This window comes from Oryza sativa, chromosome 9 (assembly GCF_034140825.1).
Source record: "Oryza sativa Japonica Group chromosome 9, ASM3414082v1".
NCBI classification, from domain to species: domain Eukaryota; kingdom Viridiplantae; phylum Streptophyta; class Magnoliopsida; order Poales; family Poaceae; genus Oryza; species Oryza sativa.
This window is the reverse complement of record NC_089043.1, coordinates 9,891,415-9,911,183: the sequence shown is the minus strand read 5'-3', so window position 1 is coordinate 9,911,183 and position 19,769 is coordinate 9,891,415. Positions and strand designations below refer to the sequence as shown.

Sequence of the window (19,769 nt, the reverse complement as noted above, 5' to 3'; positions counted from 1 at the left end):
GCGATACAAATCTCCATCAAGCAATGTATATTTGAATGCTTGCCGCCGAATTTTCCGATCAACCTTAAGTGTGGGATCTTTTAGATATTGAATCAAAGGAATTCCCCAATCCTCTTCTGTATCTTGGGCACAAATGTCCGAATTCTCAATTAATTCGGCCTCCAAATCCATTGAAGCGTGCCCCCCAGCTTTCTGCCCAACACCGGTCAGACCGGCCACGCAGGGCCGGTCGGACCACTCAGGGATGCCGGTCAGACTGGCGGCATGCGGCCGGTCAGACCGCCCCTGGTCACCGGTCAGACCGGCCGTGCAATGCCGGTCAGACCGCCCTTGGTCCCCAATTCTGCCAATTTCGCACAAAGATCTAAAATCAAGCACCGGCTCTTCTAATATCAGAAATAACCCCTTCTTCACATTATAACCAGATGCTTGTTGTGCCAAGTCATTTGCTCTAGAATTATCACGCCTAGCAATATGTCTAATAGCAAAATTATCAAAATTGGCAATAATATCCAAACATGAATCGAGGTACCTATTTAGTGACCCGTCCAAGCATTTATAGATTCCGGCGACTTGTTGTACCACCAATTCCGAATCACCAAAGGCCTCCACATATTTAGCTCCAACCATCTCCATAACTTGTAAGCCGAACAATAAAGCATTATATTCAGCTTGATTATTTGTGCAATAACATTCCAAACGAACCGATGCCTCATAACACATACCATTAGCTGAAAACAAAACTACTCCTATGCCTTGACCTTCTTTGCAAGAAGAACCATCAAAATAAATCTTCCAAGGTATAACTTCAACTAAGCAAACCTCTCCCTCATAAGCAACATCTATATGATGGTCTACTATAAAATCACATACAATTTGGCCTTTTATAGTTTTTAATGGTTCATAAGCCAAATTATATTCTATCAAAGCATATGCCCACTTGCCAATTCTCCCACTTAGAATTGGCCTTTGCAACATGTGTTTAATAACATCGGCTTGACAAGTAACTATGCATGTACTAGATAACAAATAATGCCTCAATTTGGTATAAGCATAGTATAAGCATAAACAAAGCCTTTCTATAAAGACATACCTCGTTTCGGCATCTAAAAGATGGCGGCTCAAATATGTAATGATATATTCTTTGCCATCTTCCTCTTGCGTCAAAACGGTACCAATGACTTTGTCTTCGGAGGCAATATATAACCGAAAAGGCTTTCCGGCTTTAGGCGCTCTCACAACGGGTGGAGTGGACAAATACCTCTTCAACTCTTCAAACGCCTCTTGTTGTTTTGCCCCCCAAGTAAAATCGGCTTCTTTTTTCAAGCGAAGTATAGGAACAAAAGCATCGATTTTACCCGCTAGGTTAGAAATAAACCTCCTCAAATAATTCACCTTACCTAGCAACTTTTGAACCTCCGTTTTGCATGTCGGCGCTTTGAAATCACGAATCTTTTCTATCTTCTTAGGATCAATCTCAACTCCTCTCTCATGCACCATGAATCCTAAGAACTTCCCCGCCGACACACCAAAAGCACATTTAAGTGGGTTCATCTTTAAACCATACCGGCGCATCCTCTCAAAAGCTAATCTCAAATCGGCTGTATGTCCTTCCATACCATCCGATTTGACAACAATATCATCAATATAGATCTCTAAGATAATACCTAGCAAATCATGAAAGATTAAATTCATTGCCCTTTGATACGTTGCACCGGCATTCTTCAACCCAAAGGTCATGACAACCCACTCAAATAAACCAACAAAACCCAGGCACCTAAAAGCCGTCTTGTACATATCCTCTTCCGCCATAAAGATTTGATTGTAGCCGGCATTACCATCTAAAAAGCTAATCACCTTATGACCCGAGGCATCATTAATCATCATATCGGCTATAGGCATAGGATATTCATCTTTGGGAGTGGCTTTATTTAAATCTCTAAAATCTATGCAAACTCTAATCTTACCACTCCCTTTCTTCTCCACCGGGACTATGCTAGAAACCCACTCCGCATAACGACATGGCCTAATAAACCCCGCCTTCAACAACCGATCAATCTCTTCTTTGACTCGGTCATATAGTAAAGGATTAAAACGACAAGGTGGCTGTTTATAAGGCCTAAAACCCGGTTTAATTGGAAGCCGATGCTCAACAAGCTCACGGCTAAGACCAGGCATCTCATGGTACTCCCATGCAAAGCAATCAACATACTCTTTAAGTAGCTCGATTATCCTAACCTTATAATCGGCTCTCATGTTTTTGTTTACAAAACTCGGCCTTGGTTTAGTTCCATCACCTATGTCTACTTCCTCCAATGGATAGGCCGATGTAAACCCTTGTCCAAGCTTCTCCACTTCATCAAAATCCTCAACGGTTTCTCCAATATCGACCTTTGTAGACCGATATTCTTGCACCCTCTTTTGTAACCACTCTAAACTAGCCTCTTTACTCATTATACAAATTTATATGGCTTAGCCGTGCTACACTAGCCGGCTTTACAGAGATAGGTACAAATTTGCCATCGGAGATACTAATAAAATCATAGCTAGAAAAATCCCTCCCCGGTAAGCATTGGATATTCCCATGACGCCACTCAAAAATAGCATCGGCCATTGCAACCTCGGCCGATGTATCCGCTTGAACAATTTCAACATCATCGCCGTCCCATTGTATTAAACATTGATGCAAGGAAGAAGCCACACAACAATTGGCATAAATCCAACAACGACCCAAAATAACATTGTAGTTACCTTGCACATCGACGATGAAGAAAGCGGTTGGTAACGTCTTGTTTCCCACGGTGAGCTCCGCCGAAAAGATACCCCTCGCCTCCGTTGGTTCACCGTTGAAGCCATTGAGAATCACGTTAGTCTTCTTCAACTCATCATCCTCGCGCCCCAACTTCTTGAACAACGAGTATGACATCAAGTTCACAGCGGCACCTCCATCCACTAGCATCCTAGAGACCGGTTTTCCATCAACATGGCCTTTGAGGTAGAGAGGCTTCATGTGACGGTTTGATTCATCGGGCTTCTCAAAAACCGCGTCTTTAGGACCTAATGAGAGTTGGGCAACCTCGGCTTCATCCATAGCACAAAACTCCATAGGCAACATACATACCATGTTGATATCCATGTCTTCTTTTGGAGACGATTCACTTTCATCAACCGATTGTTCTTCCTTCTTCTCTACATCAATCGGTTTTGCCTTCTCTATGGACTTAGGCCTCCATACCGGTGGTGGTCGCAACTCATTGAACCTTTTATCTCTTTGCTCTTCGGCCTTTTTCTCCCTTAATTCATGGGCCCGAAGACGTTGCAACCTTCTCTTTTGCGTAGCCGTCAAATCCTTAGGCATCCACATAGGATTCGGCTCTGTTCCAGAAGGTAAATAATATCCTCTATTAACCTTGCTTGAAGACGATGAAGCCCTCACATCGCCCTTTGCAGCCCTCCCATCAAACCGGCGCTGGAGCCCGGTCAGACCGGTCGCAGACCACCGGTCAGACCGGCCAAATGTGCCGGTCAGACCAACACTTGGCGCACGGTCAGACCGGCCTGAGGCGTCGGTCGGACCGCTATCAAGTCGGCGGTCAGACTGGCCTGATATCCCGGTCAGACCGGCTACATGGCCGCGGTCAGACCGGCCAGAGGGCCTGGTCAGACCGGTCGACTGCGAGGAGCTGGTACCGGCTTCGGATTTTTTGCTTGGGGACTTTCCAACTCCATCTCCAGAAGGTATAAGCACATCATGGGACCCTACTTTGATAGTAATCACCTCCGAAGTCCTTTCTTCCACCATGGTGCGCTTTCCTTCTCTCTTCTCTTCATTAACACGATTTTTACCATAAAATCGGCTTTTGTTTGGTGAAGACAAACGCTCATGAATTGGCATCCGTGGTCCTTCCCACATTGGAGGTATATGATTGTACATTGGCGGCATTGCCCCCCATGGTATGAAGTAAGGATAAGGATAACCCGGCGGCGGCATTGGATAGGAACCCCATGACATATTTTGTGGATGAAAATATGGAAGTGAACGCGATCGTCTTGGTGAATGACCAAATCGCTCCCTAGGAGGTGATCTTGGTCTTTTCCCTTTGTTGTGGACCCTCCCACCACCTTGCCTCTCATACTTCTCCAAAAGCATATGGAAGGTTACTTTGGTCTTCCTAGGAGCCTTAGAAGTTGAAGCCCCACCCTTATTCTCCTTCTAAACGCCAACCTCCGGTTTCTTTAGCACCATCATCTTAGGTCTTGGCTCACCAATGACCACTTCCTTTCCCTTAGTAGATTCGGCTTGCTCCGGCCGAATCAACACCTTCTTAGCATTAAAATTAATTGTATTCACCGGAAAATGATCATGATCAAGCTTCATCTTGGAGCCATCGGTGAATTTCAATCGTCCTTTATCTATGGCCGATTGAACCTGTCGTCGAAACACATTGCAATCATTAGTAGAGTGAGAATGAGAATCATGCCACTTACAATATGCTCGACGTTTCAACTCTTCTTGTGATGGTATGACATGGCCTTTAGGTAATCTAATTTGTTTCTCTTGCAAAAGATAATCAAAAATCTTATCACACTTGGCCACGTCAAAACTATATTTAACCTCACTTTGCCGATCTTTGCGAGGAGTCGGCATTAGGTTAGAACAAACAAAAGGTTTATTTTTGTTAGTCCATGACCACTAGGCAACATAAATATCATGATAACCCTCTTCTTCACTATCACTAGCATCAGAGTAATCAACTACATTAACATTAGGCTTTTTGTCGAATGGTCTAGCAAATTTTTTATTATCCTTAACCCGGCTTTCTTGAGCCAGAACCCTTTGCATGAGTTGACTAACATCAAGAAATTGTTGGCCATCTAGTTTTTCTCTAAGAGGAAGTCCGGCCAAATCTCTATCAGTTATATTCAAAGTATAACATCCGTTTCTAACATCTCTAAATCTCTTAATATAATCAACAACATATTCATTATACTTTTGCTTAACCGATGTTAAATCACATAACCTAAGCTCAGTTTCTCTAGTATAGAAATAATCATGAAATTGTTCTTCTAATTGAGCCCAAGTATGAATAGAATTTGCCGGTAAAGAAGTAAACCATGTAAAAGCATTACCGGATAAAGATAAAGAAAACAAGTGCAATTTAAAAGTATCACTATTAGCCTCACCACATTGCGCTAAAAATTGACCTACATGCTCCCATGTGGTCTTACCATCCTCACCACTAAACTTGCCAAATTCGGGAACTCTATAATTTCTAGGAAACGGCACATTATCATAATAATCAGGATATGGCTTTTTGTAGGCTCTATCACGATTCCTAGTTTCGATCCCAAATCTATTTCTCATAATATCGCTAATCACATCCTCCATGTTATTAGGCCCTTGTGGATTTGGTGGTGGATTTGGTGGCCTAATAGGTTGGGTTTGTGGCGCAATATGATTATATTGGCCTTGCCTAGTATCAGGAGGATATCCCCTAGAAACATCATTATAAACATTAGGAATATATGGGGGAATTTGAGGATTAGTGGTGGCAATAGATACAGGAGGATCAAATGTTCTAAAGTAGTACAAATAACTAGCATTAGTCATTGGATCTATTCCCTGTATCGGGACAATTGCGCCGGTCTGACCGGCCCAGGGCCCGGTCTGACTGGCGTCATATTGCGCGGTCGGACCTGCCTGAGAGCCGGTCTGACCAGTGGGATAATACCCGGTCTGACCGGCCATCTGGCCGGTCGGACCGACGGGATAATACCCGGTCCGACCGGCCATCTGGCCGGTCGGACCGACGGCTGTGTCGCGGTCAGACCGGCCGTCAGGCCCGGTCGGACCGGCCGTGAGCGCCGCCCTGTCGGTTTTAAACCCTATTGGATCTATAGGAGATTGATCAACAGTGGTATAGGCTTTATCTTTTAATGTATAATCATCCATAAAAGCACCTAGCCTACTCCTTAAAAACCCATCAACCTTTTCCTTAAACATTACATCTAATCTTTCTTTAAAATTAGCCATAGATGAATCTATTATAGATGCAATTTGTTTGTTGATAGATTGCGATACCTCGTCATTACTTACCACGTCGGGAGCGAGCTTGGGACGTGGCCCGGGCTTGATGATCACGCCTTGACGAGTCCTAGTAGTCAATCTCATCAACGCCTCCCGTGTGAGCTCGTTGATGTACTCCTCAACAGTTTTACGATCCTCTCCTTCAAAGTCATCCAATGTGACCGGTATCACATGAGATGGCTACACCTCCGTCTTGGATGATGGCTTCGTCATGGCGAAGTCGAAGTCGAGTTGACGATGAACGGATCTCTTCCCCAGCGGAGTCGCCAAAAATCATGTTGGCAACTTTCTTGACAAGTTAACAAGCACGATCGTAGCACCTTAAGCCTTGCGGTGATCCTAGAGTCGCCAACCACCTCGATCTAGCAAAGAGCTAAATCTAGATGGGTTTTGATAAATAAACCGGCTAGCGGAGCCGATTTCTAGATAACTACCCGTCTCGTGGGCAAACGGAAGGTTTTCAGGACAAACCTACAAAGAGATGTCGCACTCTCGCAGCGGCGGCGGACGGTTTACGGCGCAAACCGACAAAGATGGACAAACTAAGAGGAAACTAAAAGCAATATGAAAAGAACGATTCGATTGATTGATTGTAGATTGATTTTTACAATGAACCGGCCTTGTCCCTTATATAGGGGTTGGTCTTGCCCTCTACAGGCCCTCCTCCACATCCAACTCGGGGTAAAAACCAAAGGAAACCCGAAACATGCCTTCCCGAGCAAGGAAACCTCGAAACCTGACGAAACAGGGTCGAACTCGGACCTGCCGGTCAGACCGTTCACACACCGCCGGTCTGACCGGCCCTCAACCGGCGGTCTGACCGCCCAACACATGGCGGTCAGACCGGCACACTCGGAGGAAACCGGTAGATTTCTAAATTTTGGCAATCTTTCCTATTTTAATCCTAGGTGCCAAATTTAGGTGTAAACACAATGTGGATTAGAAAAAATTAAATTGATAGTTAGTTCTTAAAGTACGGTCAGATTTGCAATTGCTCCTATTTTAATCTCATAAACGAATTAACGCAAAAAAATATTGGATTGAATTCGATCGGACTGCGCATGACCGCATCGGAGTAATAATTTCTTCACGCAATAAAAACAGACCACCTCGCCCTGATCCAAGCACGAAACGCGAAAGATCCCAGAAACCCAGTTAGACTCGGATTTACTTCAACAGATTAAAACAGACTCCGTCTCGGAGTTTGTCAATCTCTGGCTTCATCCATATATACAGACCGCCAAAACTAACAATTTCCAAACCATCCAGTTGCCGAGAAACGCAAACAGGTTTTTGATCAACAAGCTAGGGCGCACTCATCTGATCGATCAGAAGTTCACGCCTTTGTTCAACAAGCGCGCCACCGAGATGGCATCGGCAGCAGTAGCAGCAGACGGCGCCGCCGACGGCAAGAAGATGATCCTGCTCGTCAGCTCGGACGGCGTGAAATTCGAGCTGTCGGAGGCGGCGGCGAGCTTGTCCAAGACGCTGGGTAACATGATCGAGGATGACTGCGCCACCAACGGCGCCATCCCTCTCGCCAACGTCGCCGCCGACATCCTCGCCATGGTGGTCGAGTACTGCAACAGGCACGCCGCCGCCGCCGCGAATGCTAGCGGGCAGGAGGAGCTCATCAGGAAGTTCGACGCCGAGTTCGTCAACATCGACAGGAAGAAGTTGTTCGGCCTGATCAATGCTGCCAACTTCCTGAACATGCCGTGCCTGTTGGAGCTGACATGCCAGCGCACGGCGGACTTGATCAAAGACATGATGCCGGAGCAGGTCAGGGAGGTATTTGGGATCGAGAACGACTTCACGCCGGAGGAGGAGGCCGAGGTCCGTAACGAGAACGCCTGGGCCTATGAGATGTAGGTTGCCAAATTAGGCATTTTGTGCATTAGTAGGTTTATTCATGGTTTAGGTGATTACTGCTGGAGCTGGATACGCTCGTGTGCGATGCTTACCTTGTAACAGTTTGAGCTCTGTTTTTATTAATTTGCTTAATTATGAAGAATCGTTTTTAAGTCTGATGAACTGCAAACTTGCGTACTCCTCCAAGAGTTCAAAATATATCGCTCCACAAACTTTGCAACCTCTCATTCGATAGTGTCCAGTGTCCACCACCGGCATAAAGCTCCTGGATCCATGACGATAGTGGAATGTGTTGCTTCTACGTTGACCATTGCTGTCGGAGTTACATGTCACACCCTGAAAATTTAAAATTATATAAATTGTTGTTTAATTGGAATTTCTAGAATTTATTTTAAAAGTCTTGAAAAGAAGATCTAAGTTTAATTAATAAATTCCAACATAAAATTGGGCCAGATAAAATTTCATTAAATACTTTGCTTAATTCTATAATTCCTAGATTTTTCTGGGATTTATTTGAGCTAAGAAAGTATTTTTAATAAATGGAATTGCATTTAAGAAATAATTTAAATTGAAAAAGTTTTAAAAAGTCTTCTTTTGGCTTTGGGCCGAAAGTCGGCCCAAAACCTCTCTTTTCTCTCCTCGGCCCAGTCCGGCCCAGTCAGCCGCCGCGCGCGCGCGCCCGCTGCCGCTGACAGGTGGGGCCCGTCGTCTTCCTCGGGCCGAAACCCTAGCGCGCCGCCGCCGAGCCGCCGCCGCTGTTTCCTTCCAATTCGGCCGCCCCTTTCCTTCTCCGGCTGAATTGTTAGAGGGGAAATGATCTCCGGGATCTCCTCTACCCTTTCTCCTTTGGAATCTTTGGCTAAATCGTTTTGGAAAGCGTTGGATTCGAGTTCGTCTCGGATTCGTTCTTCCCGATCTTTCCTTCCTCGTCGCCGGTCGCCGTGGGCCTCCGCCGTCGCCTCCGAGCCCCTTTAAAAGCCTCCCCGGTGTCTCCTCTACCCGTCGCCGCCTTCGCCTTCGCCTCTCGTCGTCGGGAAAGCCCTAGCGCCGTGTGCCCTAGCTTTGCCGTGCGCCGCCGCCGTTCCAGCCGTGCGCCGCCGCCGTTTCAGCCGTCGCCGTCGCTCGGGAAGGCCGCCGTCGTGTTCGCCGTCGCGTCGCCGTCCTCGTCCGCCCCTTCGTTGCCGCCGAAGACCGCCGGAGCGTCATCGCCGCCGTCGACCCGAAGGTTCCCGCCGCTTCCTCCTTGTCGCCGTCGCCGTCCGTTGGTCTTCCGCCGCCGTTTTGGTCGCCGGTGAGTTCGCCGTGCCGCCCGCTTCGTCTTGGTGCCCTCCGTTTGCGTCCTAGCGCCGCCGTTCGCCGGCGAGCGTGCGCCGCCCGGGCCGTTCAAGCCGCCGAGCCGCCGCCGCCGTCGGTGACGTCATTGCCGACGTCATCGGGACCGTTCGTCGTGAGCCGCCGTGGACCCGATCGATCTCGGCCGTCCATCTTGGATTGGTTTGATCTCGGCCGTCCGTTCGCGTGAACCGCCGCCCGTGCGCCCGGTCCACCAAACCCTAGCCCGCTGACGCAATAAATCCCCTTTTCCTTTTCAAAAATAATTCATTATTGCGTCATAATTCAATTTTAACCGATTTAAGTGTTTTAATCCGATTTAATCTTTAAAAATTCATAACTAATTCATCTTAGCTCCGATTTATTTGGTTCAAGTCTCTAAATTTTTCTAAAATTGAGATCTACACATTAAAAATATCCATATGTACTGTTCATGCTTGTTTATGTGCTGTTTTGGTGATTTTGCTCTTTTCTGCTTAGATTCCGTCGTTTCCGGAGAGTCCGTTTTCGCCGGAGAAGAGTTTGAAGAATTCCAAGGCCAGCAAGGCAAGTCACACAGATCCCAAACAACCCTTTGAGCATGTTGAACCCGTTTAAAGCTATTGTTTTGTTTTCAACTTATGCATTGTTTTCGAATGTCATTGGGTGGTGAACCTTTCCCATTTAATTATGGCCGAAGATGACTTTATTTTCCTATGGGTTATAATTTGACTAGCATGGACCTTATATATTGGATTGGTTCAGCTAGATGTTGTTTATAGTTGCTTAGCCATGCTTAGAAACATTAGCACACATTCGGGATAACTAATGACTCACTAATATTTCATGATGGTTTCATGATAGTTCACGATGGTCAATCGTGATTAGTTAATTAATTAATGTGCCAACTAAAACCTGGTAATGGTGGGTTGTGAGCACATGGTTTTGATGGTCGTGCTCATGACAATTAAGGACCGGTTCACGAGTTTCGGTTGTGAAACATTAACCGTGCCAATCACAAGCCAGCATGGGCAACGGCTTTATCTTTTGTATAGCATAGTTCATTGCGGAGCACCAGACTGAGAAGTGGCGGAGATAAGCCCACGGGGGTCGCTGGGGAGTCCATGCCTTGTTTATAAGGGGGTGATTATGATCCAGGAAGGTGCGCTGCAGTGGATTGTGTTATGCAAGGGGTATTGTCACAACTCCTTTCCGAGGTACCGTGGTGGTATTGAGGCACATGGTGACATGATGTGGGGTTGTGTCTTGTGGGTACAGTGGTACACCTCTGATCAGAGTAAAACTATTCGAATAGCCGTGCCCGCGGTTATGGGCGGGTCGAACAATGTCTTTCGTGATTAGTCTCACCCTTCTCACCATAGTAAATGATGCTATAATTGGTAATAATTTGATTAGCTCCTGGTTTGGAATGGTATATTCCTGGTTTGGAGATAGAACTGTACAGCCGGTATGGTTGTTCAGAATGGTTGGGCCTATACAACAGGGTATGTTGTATAGTGTTGGATTAATATTGCTTAATTACCTAACTGTTTTATTAAATTCTCAAATGTTTGCTAAATGCTGCTTTTGCAAATGAAACCCTATTATGCCATCCTTTGTTATCCTGTGCACTTGCATATTTGCTGCGTGGCTTGCTGAGTATGTCATATACTCACCTTGCAATCATTCATCAGAGGAAGAGTTCTTCAATGAGGCTGATGGTGTGGAGGATTAGGTGTAGCCTTGGTCAAGCTGCCTGTGGAGTGGAGCCGTTTGCGCCGTTTATTTATTTTCCGCTGCTTAGATCTTTATTGATTGAGAGGAACTATCTTCCTCTGTAATGACATTTTATTCGCTTATTAATTAGAGTAATAGTTGTACTCTATTATCAATTTGTTATTGTGTGCCTCGGCTGATTCCTGGACGAGGGTTCACACACATGTAAGCGTTTGGAATTTTGGATAGAAATTCCGGGCGTGACATTACACTGGTGGAGAAACCATCTTTCATCGGTCGGGCTAATTTCACAATAGTCCTGGTTGCAACAAAAACCGGGACCAAAGATGATCTTTTGTCCCGGTTAAAAAGGGTAACGGGTATATTTGATCTTTAGTCCCGGTTCAAATGCTGTCAGGGCCTGTCAGGCCCCCCCCCCCCCCGGGATCTTCAGTCCCGGTTAATAACACCAACCGGGACTAAAGATCGTAACTTTAGTCCCGGTTGGTGTTACCAACCGGGAATAAAGACCCCGGCGATCTTTAGCCCGGTTCATAACACCAACTTGGACTAAAGTCCCACCCCTATATATATGTCTTCTTCCTCCTCCAGCCCGAGCAAGCTTCAAATTTTCTTAAAAAAGAGGGGAGGTCATGCCAAAATTTCTAGTGAATTTATTGTGTTGATTATATACAAATCGGAGGTGCCTAAAAGGTTAGCAACTTCATCCTCCAATGTTTTTTTTTCATATTACATTTGGAGCTAAGTTTTGCACACTTTTTTGTCTCCAAAATTTTGTTGTTAGTTGATGAGAGAGAAAATTTGTGTGGAGAAGAAAGAATATATAGAAATTTAGTTTATTTGGTAAAGAAGGTTTTATAAAAAAGTTGAGAAGGAAAATATAGTGAAAGTTAATCTTGAATAATACAAAACAAAGTAAGATGAAAAATTAAAATAAGTACACAACACATTAATATTAGTTTAAAACTTTATAAATAGTAAATATATAATTATTCGGTGTAATATTTCATAATATTTGTATGAATAATGATATGTCATTATTGTGTGACTGTTGAAAGAGTTTGTAATTATTTTATAATTATTGTATGACTGTCATTATTGTACGAATAATTATGTGTGTACGATTTTTTTCATGTCATGTAGATGGATCGGCAATGGATGTACGCTGACTGGCGGTCCAAAGAGTTTATTGACGGCGTGCATTATTTTTTGAGAGTGGCCGAAGCTAACAGGCAAAAGGGTTTTATTTGTTGTCCATGCAATAAGTGTAAGAATCAGAAGGAGTATTCTGCATCCAGGACTATTCATTTCCACTTGTTTGAGTCGGGGTTCATGCCAAGCTATAATTGTTGGACATCCCACGGAGAGCATGGAGTTGAAATGGAAGAAGATGAAGTGGAAGACGACAATATTCCGGACTTTGCTCAGTACGCTGGATTTGAAGGAAATCAAACGGGCGAGGAGGAAAGGGATGCTGATGGTAACAACGTTGCGGATGATCTTGGTCAAATGTTGGAGGACGCCAAGGAAGATTGCGAAAGTGAAAAGGGGGCCCATAAATTGGACAAGATGTTAGAGGACCACAGAACGTCGTTGTACCCAGGTTGCGAGCAGGGGCACAAAAAGTTGGATACCACTCTGGAGTTCTTGCAATGGAAGGCAAAAAATGGTGTTAGTGACAAGGCATTTGGCGATTTATTGAAACTCGTCAAGAACATTCTTCCGGAGGGAAACAAGTTGCCCGAGACAACGTACGAGGCTAAGAAGATAGTGTGCCCTCTAGGATTGGAAGTTCAGAAGATTCACGCATGTCCGAATGATTGTATCCTATATCGCGGTGAGGAGTACGAGAACCTAGAAGCATACCCTGTTTGCAAAGCGCTACGATACAAGATTAGACGAGATGATCCAGGAGAAGTTGACGGGCAGCTAACGAAGAAGAGAATTCCTGCTAAGGTGATGTGGTATTTCCCTATAATACCACGGTTAAGACGTTTGTTCAGGAACAAGGGGAATGCTAGAATGATGCGGTGGCACGCTGAAGAGCGTCAACAGGACGGGATGCTGAGACACCCCGCCGATGGTTCGCAGTGGCGAAACATCGACAGAAAATTTAAAGACTTTAGAAAGGACGCACGAAACATACGGTTTGGTTTAAGTACGGATGGCATGAATCCTTTTGGAGAGATGAGCAGCGGCCATAGCACTTGGCCCGTTACGATGTGTATCTACAACCTCCCCCCGTGGCTATGCATGAAGAGGAAGTACATAATGATGCCGATTATAATTCAAGGCCCCAAGCAACCTGGTAACGACATCGATGTGTACCTAAGACCACTGGTCGAAGATCTTAAACTATTGTGGAAGAAGGAAGGTGTCCCCGTGTGGGATGAGGACAAACATGAGGAGTTTAACCTACGAGCGCTGCTGTTCGTAACCATCAACGATTGGCCTGCACTTAGCAACCTATCCGGGCAGTCCAACAAGGGGTACAAGGCTTGCACTCACTGTATGGATGAAACAGAAAGTACGTATCTTAAGCACTGTAGGAAGGTTGTGTACATGGGTCATCGTCGATTCCTTACAGCAAACCACCCGGTACGGAAGAAAGGCAAGCACTTTGAACATAAGGCGGACCACCGTACGAAGCCTAAACATCGCAGCGGGAAAACAGTGTTTGCTATGGTTAAAGATCTTAAAGTAGTGTTTGGAAAGAGGCCTGGCAGCCAGCCTATAGAGAGCGAAGATGGTCACGCGGCGATGTAGAAAAAGAACTCTATATTTTGGGAGTTACCCTATTGGGAATTCTTGTATGTCCGCCACGCAATCGACGTGATGCACCTCACTAAGAATCTTTGCATAAACCTTCTTGGCTTCCTAGGTGTATATGGAAAGTCGAAAGATACACTAGAAGCATGTAATGATCTGAAGCATATGGAACAACGCGGTGACCTTCACCCGGAACCTAAGGAGAAAGGAAGCCATTACTTGAGTCCAGCCAGCTACACTCTTAGCAAGGCAGAGAAGGAAAGTATGTTTGAATGCTTGGAGAGCATCAAGGTACCGTCTGGATGCTCCACGAATATAAAGCGAATAACCGGAATGCTCCACGAGTAAAGAGATATCTTTACTCCCGGTTGTTCTCACCAACCGGGACTAAAAATCCGGGGGTATGTATATTCCGGTTGCGCCCTCGTCTTCTCCACCAACACTTAGCCGTTTTTCGATCTCGGCTTCTCCTTCGCCGCCACCGTGCCTAGGGCAATCTCGCGCTGACACCGCCGTCGTCTCTCGCCGTCGATCGGTGGTCCTCGTCGCCTCCGCTGCAGACGCCGCCGCCGCACTTCTTGGTGAGAGCCGCCGCAGCCTCTCTCTCTCTCTCGATCTCTGATCTCGATCTCGATCTCTCTCTCTCCACGGCCGACGATCGACGCGGCCGCCGCCGCCGCCGACGACGTCGCCACTACCACGAACGCCGCCCCCCCTCGAGCTCGCCACGCCGCCGCGCCACTGCGCCACTCCGATCCGCCGCCACCGCCTCGAGGTCGCCACGCCGCCGCGATGCCACTCGGCCGCCACCGCCTCGAGGTCGCCACGCCGCCGCTACGCCACTTGGCCGCCACCGCCTCGAGCTCGCCATGCCGCCGCTACGCCACGCCGCGGCCGCCGCGCGCCGCCACCGCGCCCGCACGCCGCTGGGCCCCTCGACGACGCCGCCGCGCCCGCACGCCGCTGGCCCCGACGCCGCCGCCGCGCCCCCACGCCGCCGGGCCCCCACGCCGCCGGGCCGGCCCACGGCGCCCCGACGCTGCCGCCACTGCACGCCACTGTCGCGCGCGCCCGATACGTGGACGACCTTTGAACGAACGCGAACGAACATGCACGAAACGCGAACGAACATGCACGAAATGCAAACGAGCATGAATGATATGATTACGAAACATTAACAAACGCGGACGAACGTAATGAAACGTTAACGAACGCGAACGAACGTGAACGATACGATCACGAAACGCGAACGAATGTGCACGAAACGCTTACAAACGTGAATGCACTTGTACTAAAAGTGTTAGAACGAACGTGTTTCTACTTATACGATTTACTGGTAATACATATATGATTATATATGTAACTTGGCCCGTTTAGACTAATACATTTCCTGGTAATGTTGCAGAGAAGACGTCGGCGTCGTCCCTCAAGCCGAAGTGGTAGCTAGCCATCGAAGGAATTTGCGCAGGCAAGTGATGTAATTAAATAAGTGATTGTTAGAGATTTAATATAAGATTGTTAGACTTAGCATATATAAATGATTATTACAATTTTAATATGAGATTAGTAGCCATTTAATATAAGATTATTAGACTTAGCATATATATATATATATATATATATAGATATATATATATATATATATATATATGACTATTACAATTCTAATATAAGATTATTAGACTTAGCATATATATATATATGACTATTACAATTGTAATATAAGATTATTAGAGATTAAATATAAGATTGTTGGAGATTTAATATACGATTGTTAGACTTAGCATATATAAATGATTATTACAATTTTAATATGAGATTAGTAGCCATTTAATATAAGATTATAAGAGATTTAATATAAGATTAGCAGAGTTTCAATATTACGGTTAGCAAATACATCCTATATACCTAACAAATATTTTTTGTATGCATAGATGGCTGATCGCGATGAGGAACAGATACTATACGATACAATCGCAAAGGGAAGCAGCCAGTAGTGGAACGAAGAAGAGGGGAACGAGGATCCAAACCAGTACTTGAACGAGGAGGGGAACGTGGAGAGGGATGCGGAGGGGAACGAGGAGGGGAACGATGCGGAGGAGGCTAGTGGAAGTCAGCCCTCTGCTGGACAGAAGAGGGCACGCGGACAACGAGGTGCCGCGAAGAAGATAGAGGGTCGGCACATCATAACCGAGGTGGACGAAGACGGCCGACCTAGTGCACCGGCAGAAGCAGCCAAGAATTTTGTACGCCACAGCGGTTGGCTTGTAAGGGACAACGTACCTGTCAGCACGGTATACTGGCGCAGAACAAGGGCACGCGGGGATGATGACAGCTTTGTCCCGGACTCAGAGAAAGAGATGTTGTGGACCACAATGCTTGAGACATTCACGCTACCCGTGGGTACAGAAAACTTAGTGAAACAGTGGACTCTGAAGAAAATGGCAGAACAGTTCCAGAGCTTCAAGGGAGATCTCTACAAGAAATACATCCTGAAGGGACTAACACCGAACTTCGACGTATTCCCAAAGCTAAGGGATCATTGGGACGAGTTCGTTGCTTACAAGACAGGGCAACAAGGGCAAGCAATGATGGCCAGAAACAAAGAAAATGCCGCCAAGAAGAAGTGCTATCACCACTTGGGGTCAGGCGGATATAGCGTCGCGAAGCCGAAGTGGGAGGAGATGGAGGCTAGCTTGCTTGAGAGGGGTATCGAACCGGCCACCGCTAATTGGCCGGATCGATCGAAGTTCTGGTACAATGCTCACAGTGGAACGCTTAACCCAGTTGATGGCTCCCTTGTCTTCAGCGATTAGATACGCGAGGCTGCCAGTCGACTATCGGACGCAGTGGTAGCCTCTTCTCAGGGCACATTATGACCCGACAGAGAGAAGGATGAGCTGTCACTCGCCCTACAGACTCCCGAGCATCCAGGACGAACACGAGGGAAAGGCGTGATTCCCTGGAAGATTGGATTTAAGGAGGACATCCACACGTACAGGAGTCAGATGAGGAGCAAGAGAGATACCGAGGCGAAGATTGCAAATCTTGAGTACAGGGTATCGAGCTACGAGCTCAGCATGCAAGAGGAGGTGACAAGCAAGGTGGATGAACGTATGGCCGCACATCGGTCCCAGGATCCCCAGCCGTACATTCATCCTGCAATGGTCAGCCCATCAGGCAATCGTAGCAGCTGCGCCTCAACGGGGCAGGTCGGATCACAGAGCATGGACGCCATGCAAACCCAGGACGAAACCTCCTGCCCCGTTGATGAGATCACGCAGCGGACACCATGTGAGCTGCATATTCCCTTCAAGAACTTATCAATCAAGGTATGCTCGTAGTTTGATGATTTTTGACTTGTACATTCCGCAAGTTGCTGCTTAGGTTGATTACTAATAGATAACCTCTCATCACATGAAGGTGGGGTCAGGAATGGCCATCCCAACGGACCCTTCCGGGACTTACCACTGCAGGCCGATTCCAGTAGGATACTCGAGGGTCGAAGTTGAGCTGGTGGAAGCCGCGTACGAGGACCTCGAGTTGGACTACCCAGGAGGGGACGGTGAGACGCATCTACGAGACACAAGCCACGCCATCATACTATGGCGCAAGTGGTACATCATTCTTCCTGGGCGACAAGCGGCATTTCGTGCACCATCTCCTCCGGCTCCGCCATCTCCTCCTGCACCATCTCCTCCGGCTCCTCCGCCACCTCCTGCTGCACCATCTCCTTCGGCTCCTCCGCCACCTCCTGCTGCACCATCTCCTCCGGCTCCTCCGCCTCCTCCGCCTCCACCGTGTCTGCCTACACCTCCCAAGACAAGGTCTCGCCAAGCTCCACCGCCTGCCCGCACAAGGGCAACGAAGAAGGCGAAAGTTGACGCCACCAAAAACAAGGAGCCACCATACGATTGCAGTCAAGAAGAGCTCGATGCTTATGTGGCAGGAGAGGTGAAGAGGCAACTCAAGCCTCGGAGTCCTGAAAAGAAGATGCCTATTGACCCGAGCGTGAAGAACTTCTTCAAGGGAATGTCCAAAACAAACAAGGAGGCATTACAGATATCGGACTATGACCGAACACTTCAGAGAGCCTATCACAATAAGTCCAAACCAGTCCCTCAGCTTGGAGAACAACCAAACCAAGAGGTCGAGCCGTTGGTGACCGGCGAAGATTTTGGCATAACGGATTTCATTGCAGACACCGGTCTATCTGTGGATCAGTTGGTTGGAGCCGCACCAATCCCGAAGGCGGAAGTGGCATACAAGTTTGAACTCGGTAAACCGCTTGTCAAACCTGAACAACTGGAGTCCCTACCGATACAGATGTACAAATTCCATGAACGGTACATGGAAATGAGCGCCAACGGTAGAGAGATGTTCGGGGCGAGGATCAGAAACCCCGACTTCTTGCAAGGAGACGATGTTCTCTGGATCCATTTCAAGGATCTCTTCGATCTGTACCAGTTGGACGCCCTCAACGTCTCTCTCCTGAGCGCATGGATTTTGTGAGTATCTTTGAGTTCGATTTGTTTCGTTCAATAATTAGCTCCTGGCATATATGTAAGCAATAATACTTTCCTTTCATCGTTGCAGAATGGAGATTCAAAGGGCCCGACGGCGGAGGGTCTACGATACTGGGTTCATCGACCCTCAGAAAATCAACTCCGAAATGATCGACAAGTACGAGAAAGACACAGAGGACAATCTCGTCCATCTCCTAACGCAGCAGCATTTCAAGACGTACATACTACTGCCGTACAACACAGAGTGAGTTTTTATTGTCATTGTCAAAAATTTCATTCCCATACATATAGCATGTACATTTTCGATTATATATATCTCATCTCACGCATATTCCAGATTCCACTGGGTCCTGTTATTCTTCGACTTGGATGCATGCAGAGTCACTGTGTATGACTCAATGAATAAAGAGGAGAAGATTTTTGACAAGGTCTTCAAACCGATAGACAGGTAATATAATGCCATCTATTCCAAAGTCGCGGGGAATCTATTGCTATTATGTTGATCTCAGGTAATAATTAATTAATCATTGCTTGCAACTGCATATGTAGGGCTTGTGATCGGTTCCGTCAATTGGTCCGCGGAACTTGGAAAGAAAAACTTGGACGGAGGTTTCATTTTCCAGTGAGTACATGCATGATCCAAAATTATATTGAATTGAATCTCTAATTACAGTTAATATAAAGAGTATATTAAATCTCTCTTCGTTTCTCGTGTAGTGTGCAAAGCAGGAACAGGGAACTAACTTATGCGGCTACTACGTATGCGAGTATGCCCACTGCCTATCAAACCAAATATGCACAACACGAGAGCTCGATGTACGTATACATAAACCATTCAAAAGTTCATTGCGTATCGATTTGTTAAGTTGTTTATTAATTTCATATATTGATACGTCATTATTTTTGGAATGATAGCGTATTCACATGAGGGATAATCTCCCACACAAGGATTTTATCACGGCTGTTCAAGAACAACTGATGAGATTCATCAACGAAGAAGTCCTTAATCCCGACAATGAATTCTACTACGACGGATCAACAATTCATAACGTCGGTCCTTCCTCTTCTGACATAACGCCGGCGTCGAAGTCGAAGTCGTAGCTATAGCTACCGAGCAAATGAATTGTACTATATATGCATGTATATATATATTTATATATGTACACATTTGCTTTTGTGTTAATATATATTTTGGTAACATATATATATATAGCACATAAAATGTTAAGTAGCTTTAATTAAACATATGTGTGTGTATATATAATATATGTATGTATATATGTATTGTAACATATGTATGTATGTATGTATGTATGTATATATATATATATATATATATATATATATATATATATATATATATATATATATATATATATATATATAATCAACCATGCAGCAAACAGGGCCATGCAAAAAAAAAGGTCAGCTCGATCTTTAGTCCCGGTTGGCGTTACCAACCAAAA

General features: G+C 46.0%; 1 protein-coding gene and 1 pseudogene across 1 annotated transcript; both read left to right on the top strand.

Annotated features, from left to right (window-relative positions):
- Positions 1-7,456: 7,456 nt before the first annotated feature.
- LOC107277129 (SKP1-like protein 5) lies at positions 7,457-7,960 on the top strand. Its single transcript, XM_015755603.2, has one exon. It carries the CDS (start codon positions 7,457-7,459, stop codon positions 7,958-7,960), a length of 504 nt encoding a protein of 167 aa, XP_015611089.2.
- Positions 7,961-15,711: 7,751 nt separating this feature from the next.
- On the top strand, positions 15,712-19,344 carry LOC136351787 (uncharacterized; annotated as a pseudogene).
- The last annotated feature ends 425 nt before the right edge of the window (positions 19,345-19,769 follow it).

What these genes read in the sequence shown, in the direction of transcription:
- LOC107277129 (XM_015755603.2), top strand. Translation starts at nt 7,457, where the DNA reads ATGGCATCGGCAGCAGTAGCAGCAGACGGCGCCGCCGACGGCAAGAAG.